The sequence below is a fragment of the Embiotoca jacksoni genome, unplaced genomic scaffold, assembly GCF_022577435.1.
Source record: "Embiotoca jacksoni isolate LCO1_2020_lvr unplaced genomic scaffold, fEmbJac1.0.p SCAF_41, whole genome shotgun sequence".
In the NCBI taxonomy this organism is placed as follows: domain Eukaryota; kingdom Metazoa; phylum Chordata; class Actinopteri; family Embiotocidae; genus Embiotoca; species Embiotoca jacksoni.
This window is the reverse complement of record NW_027185394.1, coordinates 1,512,664-1,530,333: the sequence shown is the minus strand read 5'-3', so window position 1 is coordinate 1,530,333 and position 17,670 is coordinate 1,512,664. Positions and strand designations below refer to the sequence as shown.

Below are 17,670 nucleotides of genomic sequence, written 5' to 3'. Positions count from 1 at the left end.
AGACTTGTGAAAACCTGATGTTGTTTTTGGTCGTATTTATGCAGCAAATTAGAAAAGTGAATGGGTTATAAAAATTTCAGCCACCACTTTAAACTTATTTGGGGAATATCTTCAATATTTATATATTTGAAACATTAGTTCACATTTAGATGCCTTAAAAAAGCCACATGAATTTGAATGAAGTTTATTATTTAGAAACTGGAGTAAATTATTTAATTGTTCATAAAAAAACAACTTCAGATTCTGATTTCTCAAAGCTGTGAATTAAATGTACATCATCAGGTAATTAGATTCAATTCAACACATTTAATGTGAACTGCATATTTCAGAAAATAAATCTAATGAAACAGAAAATAATTCTAATTCAAAATTACTGATGTGTCCTTCTGCCTGTTTCTCTGCTTTCAGCCGCGATTTCTGAATTTTTGTGGATCTTTCCGGTCCCTGCTGTTCAACCTCTGACCACCGGATGGCCTCAGTCCTTCCCTCCAGTCTCCAACACCTGAAGACCTTACGAGGAATAAAGGAACTGCATTAGACTGGTTCAAATCCTACTTATCAGATAGATTCCATTTTGTCCATGTCAACAATGAGTCTTCCAGACAAACAGTAGTTAGTTATGGAGTTCCACAAGGCTCAGTGTTAGGCCCAATACTTTTTACTTTGTACATGCTTCCATTAGGAGATGTCATCAGGAAGCATTGCATCAACTTCCATTGTTATACAGATGACACTCAGCTATATCTTTCTATAAAACCAGATGAAATTAAAACTGCAAGCAGTGATGTACGGGCCCTCGCACTCCGGCACACCGCGTTTTATTTTTTTCAATTTAGAATACATGTACAAAGTCCTATCTAAACTATTTTTGTCTTAACTTGAAGAAAAACATCATAATCAAGAATTAAAACTGCAACCTATAACTCCACCGTCCACAAATATTCATTCAAATGGGACCAAAATTGCCATAGACATTCTTTGGATAGTAGATATACGTGTTTTTAAGGAGGTCTGCAATGATATTAAATATCTTCCTCTCGTGTAGTATTATGTATATGCAAAACTTTTTCAATTTCTCCAAACGTTTCAACTTCTTTAAAAGTTGGTGTCGATGGAGGAAGAGCCCTTTGAGATTGAGGGCTCTATGCAGCTCACCGGGGGGGGGGGAGGCAGCAGAGGTGTTTGGGAGGTGTGAGGTGTGGAGGAGAGAGATGAGGGTGGTGAACTAAACCTGTTGAAGAAACAGTTTAGCTCATTGGTCCTCTCCAGGTTCCCCCTGGTTGTTCCTCTCCAGGTTCCCCCCGGTTGTCTCTCTCTCCCCTTGAACCCAGTAATCTCCTTCATTCCGGTCCACACCTCCCTCACGTTGTTCTGCTGGAGTTTTGCCTCCATCTTCCTCCTGTCGGAGTCCTTGCACTCTCTCATCTTCTCCTTCAGGTGGCGCTGCACTCTCCTGAGCTCCTCCCTGTCCCCAGACCTGAAGGCTGATTTCTTCTGATTAAGAAGCACCTTCAGGTCACTGGTGATCCACGGCTTGTTGTTGGGGAAGCATTTTACAGTCCGAGATGGTACGGTGGTGTGTTCACAGAATTTGATGTATTCTGTGATACAGTCCGTCATGCTGTTGATGTCCTCCCCATGTGGTCCACACAGCACGTCCCAGTCCGTGGACCCAAAGCAGTCCTGCAGGGCATCTTTAGCCTCCTGTGTCCACCTCCTCACAGTCCTGGTGGTCACAGGCTGCCTCTGCACCAGGGGAACATATTTGGGTGTCAGCAGGACCAGATTGTGATCTGACCTACCAAGGGGGGGAAGGGCAGTAGTACTGTATGCATCCATGGTATTAGCATACAGTAGGTCCAGGGTTTTATTGTTCCGGGTGGGACAGTTAACATACTGGTGCAAAGTTGGCAGTACTTTATCCAGACTGGTTAAAGTCTCCAGTAACTGCCAAAAATGCACCGGGATGATGAGTGTGCAGTTTAGACACAGTGGCGTAGATGGTGTCCACTGTTGCCTCTACGTCAGCATCAGAGTTTGGCATCATTGTAACAAATATTTGGCTCACTGCAACCTATAACTCCACCATCCACAAATATTCATTAAAATGCGACCAAAATTGCCGCAGACATTCTTTGAATAGTAGATATACATGTTTTCAAGGGGGTCTGGTGTGGTATTAAATATCTTCCTGTAATGTGTTGTGAATGCAAAACTTTTTCAATTTCCCAAATCGTTTCAACTTCACTAAAAGTTGAATCACCATCAACAGATGGAATCTGAACCATCAATATCAACCTTGGTGAAGTGGAATATTTTACCTGTTGAGTTAACCAGACTGTCGGCTGAGTCTCTGGAAGCTCTGACTGAACTCTGTGGTACACTTTCTCCTGCTACGACTCATTCTCCGGCGCCGAAGATAGTCCTGCAGTCTACGACGCTGACTCCCAGCTGGAAACGCCCCCATGAAGACACGGGTTCAAGCCATGCCAAGGTAACACAACACATGGTCCACGGTTTACCCGCCGAGGTAACACACGAGGTTGACGGCGGGTGAGACCTCCCAAGCAGAGTCCCTGTAAGGGTAAGACACAGCCACAAACCAAAGATAAAAAAAAGTCCAAAAGAGACTTTTTTTTTCATTGTGTACTGGTTGACTTGCTTCACAGTGAGAAGTAACTTGACAGTCAAATCTATTCAAAAATAGTCGCAAAACTTTTAATAGGGGAATCTAATCAGCTTCACACATCACACCATGAAAATGTTCCAAAACCGCATAATTCATGTGGGAGAAAAATGATTCTTGACTTTTTATTTAATGAGAGAATTTCAGTCGGAGTCTTTGGAACTAGAGCTGTTTGGAGGCCAGCCTCTAGTGGCTTTTGGTAGAACTGCAGCTAGGAACACAGAGGCACTTACACACTGATTTAATTTTCAGACTTGGAAGGTAAGTCCACTTTCACATACGGTCTATGCTTTTAACTTTACAGACTGAGGATAAGTGGTGACCTTTCATCATTCTTCTTTTTCTCCAAAACAATTACTTCTGTTTTATCGATTTGAAGAAACTTCTGACACATCCAACCATTTATTTTTTCAAAGCAGCTACTCAGAGCTTTTATGGGATTATACTCCCCTGGTGATATTTTTTACGTAAATTGGTGTATCATCTACATAATTATGGGAATATAATGTTCTTTTTTCTACAATATAAGTTAGTGAGAGCAAGTCAATGCTGAAAAGCAGAAGCCCCAGAAAGGAGCCTTGGGGAACTCCTCATGTCATCTTTCTCTGCTCTAATTATAATTAAAAATAGACACAATGACGTCCTTGTTCTCTCAGTGAGATTCAAATCAGTTTAATACTGTGCCAGGAGGTCACATCCAGTTTACTAATCAGTCCAGTTAAATATGATGTCAACTGCGTCCAATGCAGCGCTGATATTCCAGTAATGCTCAGACTGAAACTCTGGCACTGTCTGTGTCCAACTGGATGTCATGAAAGGCCTAAACAAGAGAAGTCTCAGTGCTGTGATGTGGATGGAAAAAAAGTAAAATAAAAACAAAACAATGTGCCGGTATGGTCAGTTTTATCACTCTTTAATTTCTTCCTTTGGTCACTCACTACTCTGGTCATGTTTTGCAGTTGATACGTTGGACTCTAAGTCAGATATTTATTTTGAAAAATGCTTTTAATTCTACGTAAAAACTGTTTCGCAAAATCAGGTACAGTTTGAACTAACTTTACAAATCTCTGATGGTGTGACTGACTTAAAATTCTGATGCATCAACACATCAAAGCCGCGAATGGGTTCATGAAAAATGTAGAAACAAACCGTTCATGTCCTCCAGATAGATCAAAAGAAGTGTATTCATGTAAATGGATTATCATAGGGTGCTTGAGATGAATGTTATAATAAATTCTGATGTGTGTGTGTGTGTGTGTGTGTGTGTGTGTGTGTGTGTGTGTGTGTACTCAGTGAACTGTATTAGTTCAGTTTCTGTTCAGTCTGACTGAGGGAGGTTTTTGTACGACGCTTTTTCACTGTGTGAACAACCACTGACTGTTGATGTAATGTTCACTCTGACAGTAGTAAACTGCTGCATCTTCAGCCTGGACTCCTCTGATGGTCAGAGTGAAGTCAGAGTTTGATCCACTGCCTGTAAAATGATCTGAAATCCCTGATTGTCTGGTGCTAGCATAATAAATGAGAAGTTTAGGAACTCCTCCATCTTTCTGTTAGTACCAGGCTAAATAATCCCCATTATAAACGTTCTGACTGGTTGTACATGTGATGGTTGCGGAGCCTCCCAGAGCAGAGCTCACTGCTCCAGACTGAGTCACTGTGACCTGGCCTCTGGACTCTGAGGATACAGAGACAACAACATAAAGCAGCGTCACGGTTTTGTGGGCTTCATTTCAGAGGGACGGATGTTCATAGAGGAGAGGAGTTGGATTCTCTGGACTTTACCTGTGAAGCAGCAGCAGAGGAGAGTCCAGATGAGGACGCAGGTCAAAGTCATGTTTCTGATGAGGAGGATTTCTGTGGCTTCTGTTGTCATGAAGGACAGCTGTCAGTCATCCAGTGTTCAAACTCTCAGGACTATAAAGTGTCCCAGAGCACTGGAGCATGGTGCTGCTGATGCAAAGTGGCTCTCTATGGAAATGATCCGACCGACTCCAACAGGGACTTTTATCAGTCTTGTGATATTTATAAATTTATCAATCAGTTGTTCCTCGTTGGAAAATTACCAAGAATTTATGATCTCATCATCCACAGTTCATAATTTTATTAAAAGATTCAATGAATCCAGACAAATATCTGGACAGAAGGGACAATGCTGAAAACTAATATTGGATGGTGGTGATCTACGGGCGCTCAGGCAGCACTGCATTTAAACCAGACACAATTCTGTTGTGGAAATCACTGCATGGGCTCAGGAACACTTCTGAAAACTGTTGTTTCTGAACACAGTTCATCGCTGCATCCACAAATTCAGGTTAAAAACTCTCCAAAGAGGAAAAAGATAAAAACATGATCCAGAAACGCCGCCGCCATTTCTCAGGTGAAGTGGAAAACTGTCCTGCGGTCAGACAAATCAAAATTAGTAATTATTTTTGGAAATCATGGGCACTGTGTCCTCCAGGCTAGAAAGGAGAGGGACCACCCAACTGGTTAACAGGACACAATTCTCAAGCCACAACTGTGATGGTGCAAGGACGCACTAGTCTGAGAAGACACCATGAATGCTGAAGGATAAATACTAGATTTGGAGCAACATATGCTGACATCCAAACAACGTCATGTTTTCAGGAGAATTCCTGCTTATTTCAACAAGACAATGGTAAACCAAATTCTGCACATATTACAACTACATGGCTCTCTAGTAGAAGACTCCGGGTGATAAACCGGCCTTCCTGCAGCCCAGACCTGTAACCCACTGAAAAACAATTGGTGCATAGTGAAAGAAAAATATGACAAAGGAGATCCCAAAGTGCTGATCAGCTCAAATTGTATATCAGATCAAAGTGGATAACATTTAACTTTCAAAACTCCAGCAACTGATCTCCTCAGTTCCCAAATGTTCACAGTGTTGTTAAAAGAAGAGGTGATGCGACACAGTCGACAATATGACCCTGTCAAATTCAAAATGAGAATATATTTCTCATTTTGAATGTTGGTATGTTGCCTTTGGTCCATTTTCAATTAAAAGTGTGTTTATGGAATTTGCAAATCATCCTGTTCTTTATTTATTTAAATTTCCCAAAGCGTCCCAACGTTTTTTAAATGGGGTTACACACAAAACGATAAATTCTCATATTTTGTTACACTGTGTTGTTTTCAGTTTTCCTATCAGCTGACAAATGTCTAAAAGTAGTAAGTTGTTTTGGTGAGTTTGTTTGTTTCAGAGTCAGAGAGCCGTGTCTCTCTACAGTCAGAGGTTTTTGTACGGCGGTTCAATGAGTTTGTATCACTGTGGTACACGTTCGGTGGAGGAACCAGACTGACAGTTAACTGTAAGTAAATATTTCTCCTTCAATAACCCAAATTTTAAGTGAATTTTATGTCTGTTTTATTGATAAAAACTGAACTCAACTGAACTGAAAATAGTTTGTTTGATATTTGACATTTTATGTCCTTTCAATGATGGCTGAAGGGTTCACAGTGCCGTCAAAGACAATCAAATGATGTAATCAATCTGTAATGTTGTTGTACTGAAATTGAAACGTAAATTTTCATCATTTTTATCATCTCATTCTGCTTTGAAAATCAATATTCAGTATCTGTCTGAAAAATATTTTCGCAAGTTCTCGAGGTTTTAATATTCTAACTGTTTCTGTTCAAATCAAATCTGTTTCAACCATTTTAAGAACATTCAAAGCATTTGTTTTGGTAGTTTTATGATTTAAAAAAGAAGCATTTAATTCGTTTATAATATTCATTCCAGTTTCTCAATAATGATTCCCTAGTTTGAAGTCAGAGAACAATTATAGATCCTCACTTTGGATTTAAATAAGAAATATTTCAGTTTAAGCAACTTCACATTCTTCATTCTGTGTGGATTTTTTAAGTTTTTTAATTCATGAATCTGAATTTATATATATATATTTTTTTAATTCATAATTAATCCTTCGAATAAAAGTGTGCAAGTTTATACTTTTTATAGTCATCACTGAAACCTGCCTGTTGCCACGGTTCACCGGTGATGCCTTTCCGTTGCCATGGTGACAGAGTTGGCCGAGGGAAGTGAAACGTGTTTCCAGTTTCATCAGCTCTGAGAAAAAGCAGCAGAAGTTCAAAAATACTCTTCAGCTGCAGTTCACAGGAGGAAGTTTAGTTTTCCTCCAACAAACTGTATTGACCTCTCTCTCTCTGCAGTGGATCCAGCCCGTCCCACCCTGACGGTGCTGCCCCCCTCCGTGGAGGAGCTGCAGAAGAATGAGAAGGCCACCCTCATGTGCCTGGCCAACAAGGGCTTCCCCTCAGACTGGAGTCTGGCCTGGAAGGTGGACGGCAGCAGCAGCAGCAGCAGCAGCAGCATCAGCTGGGAGGAGAGCAGGAGCCTCGCTGTGCTGGAGAAGGACGGCCGCTACAGCTGGAGCAGCACCCTGAGGCTCCCTGCAGACCAGTGGGGGAAGGTGGGCTCTGTGACCTGTGAGGCCACCCGGGGCTCCCAGACTCCCATCTCAGAGACACTGAGGAGAGACCAGTGCTCCCAGTCCTGACCTGCCTCACTGAGACTCTCATACTGGTTTCACTCTGATACTGCTCTCAATCTGGAACTCTGTCTTTCCTTCTTTGATGTGACTAAATAAAGATTCAAATAGTTTCATTTTCCTCTTCATCATGACAGTTGTTCATGTTTTCAGTGAAATAAAGATCTTTGTCTTCAAATCAAAAATGTTTCCAAGTAAAGATTTCTTTCATCAGATGTTTTATTCCACTTAAACTCTCCAAATATTAAAGTAATGGTAGAGCATATTTTTTATGGATCATATTAAAAATCTAAGAGCTCATTTAACTCTGTAATAACACCAAGAATTATGTGGGCAGAATTGAAAAGTTCACAATGATTGTTAAATTAATCTAAAATCTCACAAAAGATGTAAAACATGAGAAAAGTAAAATAGCCTCTCATCACAGCACATACAGTGGTGCTAGAAAGTTTGAAGGAATTTTCTATATTTCTGCATGAACATGAAATCCTCAGATTTGAACACAAGTCCTATAAAAGAGAACCTACTGGGTCCAATTCTGTTTTATATGTTTATAAATGCAACCTCTTGGATCTCTGTTTAAAACAACCAAGATTGCGTCACACTTCTATGCTGACGATACTCAGGTATACCTGCCTCTGAAACCTGACACCGCCTCTATGAATTCTTAAACAACCTGATTGGCTGTGTGAAAGTGTGAAAGAAGGACAGAGTGGGACTCTAAGATGTGAAACTTCCTGTAAACTGCCGGGAATGTTTGGTTTAGAAATGCAAAAAGAAGACTGGCCACAACACCGAGCCAGCGCAGAGGATGCTGGGAATTATGTGTGTGCTTTTGAAGGCCCGGGGTCGGTGCAGAGTGATCCTCTGTTTGTGGATGTTCAGTGTGAGCAGAACAATCTTTACTGTAACGAGGACCAGCGCTCTGTTAAAGTAGGTTTTCATTTCCTGGTTGAGTTTGGATCTGGATGAATCAGAGAGGAGGAAAAAGAAAGGAAACGTGCTGATTGGTTGATAGTAGAATATCATCAGCATACAGTGATTTTACAGAACCATGTCAGTGTGTGTGTGTGTGTGTGTGTGTGTGTGTGTGTGTACTCAGTGAACTGTATCAGTTCAGTTTCTGTTCAGTCTGACTGAGGGAGGTTTTTGTACGACGCTTTTTCACTGTGTGAACACATACTGACTGTTGATGTAATGTTCACTCTGACAGTAGTAAACTGCTGCATCTTCAGCCTGGACTCGTCTGATGGTCAGAGTGAAGTCAGAGTTTGATCCACTGCCTGTAAAACGATCTGAAATCCCTGAATATCTGGTGCTAGTATAATAAATGAGAAGTTTAGGAACTCCTCCATCTTTCTGTAGGTACCAGGCTAAAAGATGGTAGTTTCTCCAAACACGAACGTTCTGACTGGTTGTACATGTGATGGTGGCGGAGCCTCCCAGAGCAGAGCTCACTGCTCCAGACTGAGTCACTGTGACCTGGCCTCTGGACTCTGAGGATACAGAGACAACAACATAAAGCAGCGTCACGGTTTTGTGGGCTTCATTTCAGAGGGACGGATGTTCATAGAGGAGAGGAGTTGGATTCTCTGGACTTTACCTGTGAAGCAGCAGCAGAGGAGAGTCCAGATGAGGACGCAGGTCAAAGTCATGTTTCTGATGAGGAGGATTTCTGTGGCTTCTGTTGTCATGAAGGACAGCTGTCAGTCATCCAGTGTTCAAACTCTCAGGACTATAAAGTGTCCCAGAGCACTGGAGCATGGTGCTGCTGATGCAAAGTGGCTCTCTATGGAAATGATCCGACCGACTCCAACAGGGACTTGTTGTTAATTTTCTTTTTATGTGAAGAAAAACCTTTCGGCTTCAATGTCACCATAAAATCATTTTGATCATCTGTTAAAGTTGACCACATTGAACACATGAATTTGTGGACAGCCACTGCTGATGTGTTTTACTATCTCAGCAAACAATCCTCATGACTGTGTTGAAAGCAGAAAAACACCTGAAGCTGCAGACGCAGATTCACATGAGAGAAAACAGACTTCTTGCTGTCTTCATGTTCCTTTCAGACTGTTAGCAGCTCATATTTACAGAGCAGAGTGCAGTGAGCTGGTTTGAGGTCGGTACATCAGAGACCTTCTCTGCATTTCTAAGCATCTTTCCGGTCTCTGCTGTTCACCACCTGACCACCAGATGTTGTCAGACTTTCCCTCCAGCCTCCAACACCTCCAATCACCTGTTCCTCTTTCTCCAATGAACAATCACTGCTCCAACCGATCACTTCTTCCTGTTCCCTTCCAGCTTATCAAGCCGTCCTGACTTTAGTCATTCAGCTTTGTAACATTAGTAAGTTACAGTCCATAAAGTTTATATTGGAAAATATATTTTTAAATGTATTATGTAGCTTTGAACTGGGTCATCTGTATTAATCACAGTAATTTGATTTTCATCAAAGTCCATTCTTTAACAAGAAACTAGTTCATTCATGGTTTCAGCAGATTTTGTCAACAGGGTAATTTAAATAATTATCAGATATAACTATTAACATTCAAAAAACGTTGAAATATGTAAAAAAAAATCACAGGGCACCACCCCGGTAACAGGGAACAAAAAGAAGCTAACATCAGCCTCCTATTCAGAAAAATCTAGGTTGAAGCCTCACTCGGGGCACCATTAAATATGATGTAAAAGCTGAGGTAGATTCTGTTTTTAGCATAATATCAATAATTACAAGGGACAATTGTTCATCATCAAAGTTTAATATTAACTGATCTCCCTGAGAACAGTCACGTCCTCAACATTTCTACAGATCTTTCCGGTCCCTGCTGTTCACCCTCTGACCACCAGATGGCCTCAGTCCTTCCCTCCAGTCTCCAACACCCTCCTGCTCACCTGCTCCTCATCCTCCAATCAACCCCCTCAGTTCCTTAAACCGATCACTTCCACCTGCTCCCTCCAGCTCGTCAAGCTGTGCTGACTTTAAAGTTCTTCATCCAGCCTGCTGCTTCACCTCCATCTGAACCTTTTCCTTGTAAACCTCCTTCACTGCACCGTCCTCCCTGACTGTTATCATTTGTGTCCTGCATCCTCAGCTCCGGACTAGAATCATGAATTTAATTTATTTTCATCATTTTTGATGAGTTCAACATTTTTAATTGACCTAAAAAAATGGATTTAAAATGATTGAAAATGTAAAATCAGCATTAAATGTGATGTTCGTACGTACTTTTGAAGAACATTTCAGACATATGTTGGTCCACCGATGTGAATGGGCGGCTGTTCATCCGCTTACTGTACAGAAGTACGGAAGTCTGGACTTGTGGACAGTTTTGTTCAGTCTTTCAATTTTGGTAATATGATATTTTAATGGTTGAATTTATTAGAATATCTTTACATGTCTGGATCATTGTAATGTGCAGATTTCAGAAAGTCAGTCAGTGACGGGTCATGAGGGGATGCTGAAGGCCGAGGAGTTCAGATAATTGAAAGTTTTGGACATGTGAGCAGATACAGAAAACATGGAGGTTATCATCAGTTAGAGTTCAAAAAGTTAATGTTGGAAAATTAAAAATGAAGTTTTGAACTGAACTATTTGTTTTAGTTAAAGCAATTTGATTTATTTCAAGATCATTCTTTGGCACTGAACTTTTTTGATATTTTTCAGTCAAAGAAAAAGGACATGGACTTGTTAAATACATGTTATGAAGTGTGTGTGTGTGTGTGTGTGTGTGTGTGTGTGTGTGTGTTTGCACTCAGTGAACTGTATCAGTTCAGTTTCTGTTCAGTCTGACTGAGGGAGGTTTTTGTACGACGCTTTTTCACTGTGTGAACACATGCTGACTGTTGATGACATGAAAACTCTGACAGTAGTAAACTGCTGCATCTTCAGCCTGGACTCCTCTGATGGTCAGAGTGAAGTCAGAGTTTGATCCACTGCCTGTAAAACGATCTGAAATCCCTGATTGTCTGGTGCTAGCATAATAAATGAGAAGTTTGGGAACTCCTCCATCTTTCTGTTGGTACCAGGCTAAATAATTCCCATTATAAACGTTCTGACTGGTTGTACATGTGATGGTGGCGGAGCCTCCCAGAGCAGAGCTCACTGCTCCAGACTGAGTCACTGTGACCTGGCCTCTGGACTCTGAGGATACAGAGACAACAACATAAAGCAGCGTCACGGTTTTGTGGGCTTCATTTCAGAGGGACGGATGTTCATAGAGGAGAGGAGTTGGATTCTCTGGACTTTACCTGTGAAGCAGCAGCAGAGGAGAGTCCAGATGAGGACGCAGGTCAAAGTCATGTTTCTGATGAGGAGGATTTCTGTGGCTTCTGTTGTCATGAAGGACAGCTGTCAGTCATCCAGTGTTCAAACTCTCAGGACTATAAAGTGTCCCAGAGCACTGGAGCATGGTGCTGCTGATGCAAAGTGGCTCTCTATGGAAATGATCCGACCGACTCCAACAGGGACTTTTATCAGTCTTGTGATGTTTATAAATGGATCAATCAGTTTATCAGAGTAATCATTTGACCTTGACATTTGACCTTGATAGAATTTCTTTCATCTAATTTGTTTGTTTGGGTTCTCACTGTTTACTTTAAAGACTTGTGAAAACCTTACGATGTTTTTGTTTGTATTTATGCAGCAAATTAGAAATTTGAAAGGGCTAAAAAAAATTCAGCCACCACTTTATACTTATTTGGGGAATACCTTCAATATTCATATAATTGAAACATAGTTCACATTTAGATATCTTAAAAAATGCCGCTTGAATTTGAATGAAGTTTATTATTTAGAAACTGGAGTAAATTATTTAATTGTGCATAAAAAACAACTTCAGATTCTAATTTCTCAAAGCTGCGAATTAAATGGACATCATTCGGTAATTAGATTCAATTCAACACATTTAACTGCATCTTTCAGAAAATAAATGGAATGAAACACAGAAAATAGTTCTTATTCAAAATTTCTGACGTGTCCTTCTGCCTGTTTCTCTGCTTTCAGCCGTGATTTCTGTATTTTTGTGGATCTTTCCGGTCCCTGCTGTTCACCCTCTGACCACCAAATGGCCTCAGTCCTTCCCTCCAGTCTCCAACACGAGAAGACCTTACGAGGAATAAAGGAACTGACGTGCAGCGCGCGAGGGACCGCATATCTCCGCTTGAAGTTGTTATTTTTGCCTAGTTTCAGGATGTATGTGACATGTTTCGAGAGGTTTCAAGCATCCCTTGATCTTAAACATCAACTTCCTGTGTCACAGCCAGACATCCAACTTCGCCGCATCGTCACGGCGACGCCCATTGACAAAGTCGAACGAATGTCTCAATATATCATCAACTACATGTTTAGGTTATTGCGACCCGGCTTTACGTTCATGTGATCAACCAGCTTAACGTAGAATGTGAAAGTATGAAAAGTGTCATTTCCAGTGGCCAACAGGGGGCGCTTTGACAATGAGCGAATATTCCCCCACAGGGGTCTTCAGGGCGGGGCTGTTGTCATACCTGTGATGTTTGGAGAAGGTCGGTCCATGTACATAAGATTTAAAGCAACTCGTAGTTTCATGGCGAGACGCTCAAAATGGCCGCCTCTCACGGGCACACACATCGATGAAAACGAATTATTTTGATACCTTTTAATCCCAAACATGTTTTCTATCCATACAAACTACATTCAAGTCGGTCCGACAAAATCCTTAGGACTAGTTCGACAAAGTACAACGTGTCAGAATCCTCCAAAATGGTGACTAAATTCAAAATGGTGGACTTCCTGTCGAGTTGACATAACGGTGCAATGTAACTTTTTTGTGCGTCTCGGTGTGATACAGGTGTCCACCGGATTTCGTGAATTTAGGTAAATGTGGCCGCCGGGGCATCTCTTTAGGGGGCGCTCTCGAGCCGTTTGGCCACGCCCACTCGCGACTCCACTAGAATACGAAATGTTTTTCCGGGAGACATATGTGTTTCCACTTTCATGAGTTTTTGAATATGATAAAGCCTTCAAAAAGGAAAATCACTTTACGTAAGAAAAAGAACGTCTAAAGACGAACGATGACGAACGACGAACATTTTTACAAAAAACAATAGTGCTTTTGCACCGATGCTCGGTGCTCGGGCCCTAAAAATACGTTGCTTTGTTTCAGAAGCAGCGTCTCAGTCTGCAGTCACCACTCTGGTGTTGCGCAATGTTCCGCCCACAACTTTTTTCGGTGTGAAAGCCCTATTGTATTTCGTAAAAATTTTCTTGGACGTTCAACGTTCAACGTTTAACGTTCTTATTCTTACGTAACGTGATTTGCCTTTTTGGAGGATTTATCATATTCAAAAACTCATGAAAGTGAATACGCATATGTCTCCCGTCGAAAAGTTTGGTATTCTAGAGGAGTCGCGAATGGGCGCGGCCAAACGGCTCGAGAGCGCCCCCTAAAGAGATGCCCCGGCGGCCACATTTACCTAAATTCACGAAATCCGGTGGACATGTGTATCACACATAGACGCACAAAACAGTTACATGGCACTGTTACGTCAACTCGACAGGAAGTCCACCATTTTGAATTTAGTCGCCATTTTCTGACACGTTGTACTTTGTCGAACGAGTCCTAGGGATTTTGTCGGACCGACTTGACTTTAGGGTCAATGGATAGATAACATGTTTGGGATTAAAAGTTATCAAAATAATTTGTTTTCGTCGATGTGTGTGCCAGTGACATCGTGGACAAAAAGTGACCCAAAAGTCAGGCTATAGCATGTTGTTAAAAAAATAACTGGCATTTTCAAAGTCAGAAATTACTAATGTCCTTTTTTGTGAGTCATGACAAAAGGCGGAAATGGAATCCCAAACCTTGTGGCTGAGAGGCAGCAATGCTGACCACTGCGACACCAATCTTCCCAGGAGTGAGGCATCATTGTGACAAATCTTTGGCTCACTGCAACCTATAACTCCACCATCCACAAATATTCATTCAAATGCGACCAAAATTGCCGCAGACATTCTTTGGATAGTAGATATACATGTTTTCAAGGGGGTCTGGTGTGGTATTAAATATCCTCCTGTAATGTGTTGTGAATGCAAAACATTTTCAATTTCCCCAAACGTTTAAACTTCACTAAAAGTTGAATCACCATCAACAGGTGGAATCTGAACCATCAATATCAACCTTGGTGAAGTAGAATCTTTTACCTGTTGAGTTAACCAGACTGTCGGCTGAGTCTCTGGAAGCTCTGAGTGAACTCCGTGGTACACTTTCTCTGGCTATGACTCATTCTCCAGTGCCAAAGATAGTCCTTCGGTCTACGACGCTGACTCCCAGCTGGAAACGACCTCCTGAAGACACGGGTTCAAGCCATGCCAAGGTAATATAACACACATGGTCCACGGTTTACCCGCCGAGGTAACACAACACACATGGTTCACAGTTTACCCGTCGAGGTAACACATGAGGTTCACGGTTTACCCGCCAAGGAAACACACTGGATTGACAGAGGGTGAGACCTCCCAAGGCGAGTCCCTGTAAGGGTAAGACACAGCCACAAACCAAAATTAAAAAAACAAAGTCCAAAAGAGACTTTTTTTTTCATTGTGTACTGGTTGAGTTGCTTCACAGTGAGAAGTAACTTGACAGTCAAATCTATTCAAAAATATTCGCAAAACTTTTAATCGGGGAATCTAATCGGCTTCACACATCACACCATGAAAATGTTCCAAAACTGCATAATTCACGTGGGAGAAAAATGATTCTTGACTTTTTATTTAATGAGAGAATTTCAGTCGGAGTCTTTGGAACTAGAGCCGTTTGGAGGCCAGCCTCTAGTGGCTTTTGGTAGAACTGCAGCTAGGAACACTGAGGTACTTACACACTGATTTAATTTTCAGACTTGGAAGGTAAGTCCACTTTCACATACGGTCTATGCTTTTAACTTTACAGACTGAGGATAAGTGGTGACCTTTCATCATTCTTCTTTTTCTCCAAAACAATTACTTCTGTTTTATATAATTGAAGAAACTTCTGACACATCCAACCATTTATTTTTTCAAAGAAGCTACTCAGAGCTTTTATGGGATTATACTCCCCTGGTGATATTTTTACATAAATTTGTGTATCATCTACATAATTATGGGAATATATTGTTCTTTTTCTACAATATAAGTTAGTGAGAGCAAGTAGATGCTGAACAGAAGAAGCCCCAGAAAGGAGCCTTGGGGAACTCCTCATGTCATTTTTCTCTGTTCGAATTATAATTAAAAATAGACACAATGACGTCCCTGTTCTCTCAGTGAGATTCAAATCAGTTTAATACTGTGCCAGGAGGTCACATCCAGTTTACGAATCAGTCCAGTTAAATATGATGTCAACTGCATCCAATGCAGCGCTGATATTCCAGTAATACTCAGACTGAAACTCTGGCACTGTCTGTGTCCAACTGGATGTCATGAAAGACCAAAACAAGAGAAGTCTCAGTGCTGTGAAGTGGATGGAAAAAAAGTAAAATAAAAACAAAACAATGTGCCGGTATGGTCAGTTTTATCACTCTTTAATTTCTTCCTTTGGTCACTCACTACTCTGGTCATGTTTTACAGTTGATACTTTGGACTCTAAGTCAGATAGTTAATTTGAAAAATGCTTTTAATTCTATGTAAAAACTTATTAAATTTATTAGAATATCTTTACATGTCTGGATCATTGTAATGTGCAGATTTCAGAAAGTCAGTCAGTGACGGGTCATGAGGGGATGCTGAAGGCCGAGGAGTTCAGATAATTGAAAGTTTTGGACATGTGAGCAGATACAGAAAACATGGAAGTCATCATCAGTTAGAGTTCAAAAAGTTCATGTTGGAAAATGAAAAATGAAGTTTTGAACTGAACTATTTGTTTTAGTTAAAGCAATTTGATTTCTTTCAAGATCATTCTTTGGCAATGAACTTTTTTGACGCTTTTCAGTCATGGAAAAAGGACATGGACATGTTAGATACCTGTTATGAAATGTGTGTGTGTGTGTGTGTGTGTGTGTGTGTGTGTGTGTGTGTGTGTGTGTGTGTGTGTGTGTGTGTGTGTGTGTGTGTGTGTGTGTGTGTACTCAGTGAACTGTATCAGTTCAGTTTCTGTTCAGTCTGACTGAGGGAGGTTTTTGTACGATGTTTTTTCACTGTGTGAACGGGAAGCTGCTACATTGCTGACAGTAATAAACTCCTGAATCTTCAGTCTCAACTCCTCTGATGGTCAGAGTGAAACTGGTTCCAGATCCACTTCCACTAAAACGATCTGAAACTCCAGTCTGACGGTTTGTAGCAGAATAAATCAGGAGTTTGGGAGATTCTCCGTCCTTTTGAAGGTACCAGTTGAGGCATGTGTTAACGTTTGAACTGGTTGTACAGGAGATGGAGCCAGTCTGTCCTGGAGCAACAGACTGAGATCCAGCAGACTGAGTCAGGACGATTTCCCCCGATGAACCTGAAATCATGAAAACAGAGAAGCGTTACGGAGACAAATCCAGCTCCAAGAAAGACGACCGGCGTCCAAAACTGAAGAGGATGGTTTCTTTGAACATGGAGAACGGATGGAAGAAGGTTTCACTGGTTCTCCATCCCAGCGGAGCGTCGCTGTGGTGAACCCGGCTGCATCCTGAAGCAGAAGAGAGACTCACCCTGAACGAGGAGCCCCAGGGTGGCCAGCAGGAGAGGCAGTGACGTCATCGCGGTGCTGCCGGCGGTGTCGGTGGCTCTGAAAGACCTGGACAGACGCCGATGGACGCCGAGCTCTTAACGTCCCGCAGCAGAGAGGCAGGACACGTATGCAAACACACAGTCAGTCAGCCGGAGCTGTCCTCAACACATCCAGCTGTTTCCCCCTCACTGCTCAGAGCAGCACACCACATATTCACACCTTCACATGGAGAGGACACTGAACCATCTTCTGAGTAGTTCACTTTGGCTGCTGGACAGTTTGGTTCTGTTGTTCCAGGTGGGAAATGTGACAAAAATCAGTTCTAGAAACGCAGCCTGGACGTGTTCAGGTGTGTAATGTTGACATGTCACGCAATTCACCAGTGATGTGAGGAGATGCTGCCGCAGAGGAGCTCACATCACCGGCTCTACAAGAGTCCAACCACAAGTTCTGAACATGACTCCAGTTAACAGGGTTTTTATTTATTTTTCATGAATGGGAATATTTAAAGTCATATTTTCTGAGCTTTCAGGGGTGTGTTGGTTTTCTTTGGCTCATCTTTAATGATGGTTTCTGATGTGGATCTGTGGCTTAAGATTTTATTTCATGTGGAGGTGGTTGAACCAGCTGTGATCTAGTGTGAAGCAGAGGTCAAAGGTCATGACAAACCTTCTTTTTCTTTAACTGTCAAAGGTTGAGTCTTCCTGACTGAAAAAGAACTTGGACATAAACATTGGATTTTAATAGTAGACAAAGAATATTCATTAATTGAAGGTAAAAACAGCGATGC

At 41.5% G+C, this 17,670-nt stretch overlaps 2 gene segments (V, D, J or C); one reads left to right on the top strand and one right to left on the bottom strand.

Moving 5' to 3' along the window:
* The first annotated feature begins 2,000 nt into the window (after positions 1-2,000).
* LOC138209820 (Ig kappa-b4 chain C region-like) lies at positions 2,001-7,392 on the top strand. The segment is given in 4 exon segments: positions 2,001-2,048; positions 2,420-2,530; positions 5,937-6,018; positions 6,881-7,392. Coding segments are annotated over 4 exon segments (588 nt in total).
* A 7,085-nt stretch (positions 7,393-14,477) lies between these two features.
* LOC138209819 (immunoglobulin kappa variable 3-11-like) lies at positions 14,478-16,909 on the bottom strand. The segment is given in 4 exon segments: positions 14,478-14,542; positions 14,673-14,726; positions 16,386-16,667; positions 16,861-16,909. Coding segments are annotated over 4 exon segments (450 nt in total).
* Positions 16,910-17,670: the final 761 nt, after the last annotated feature.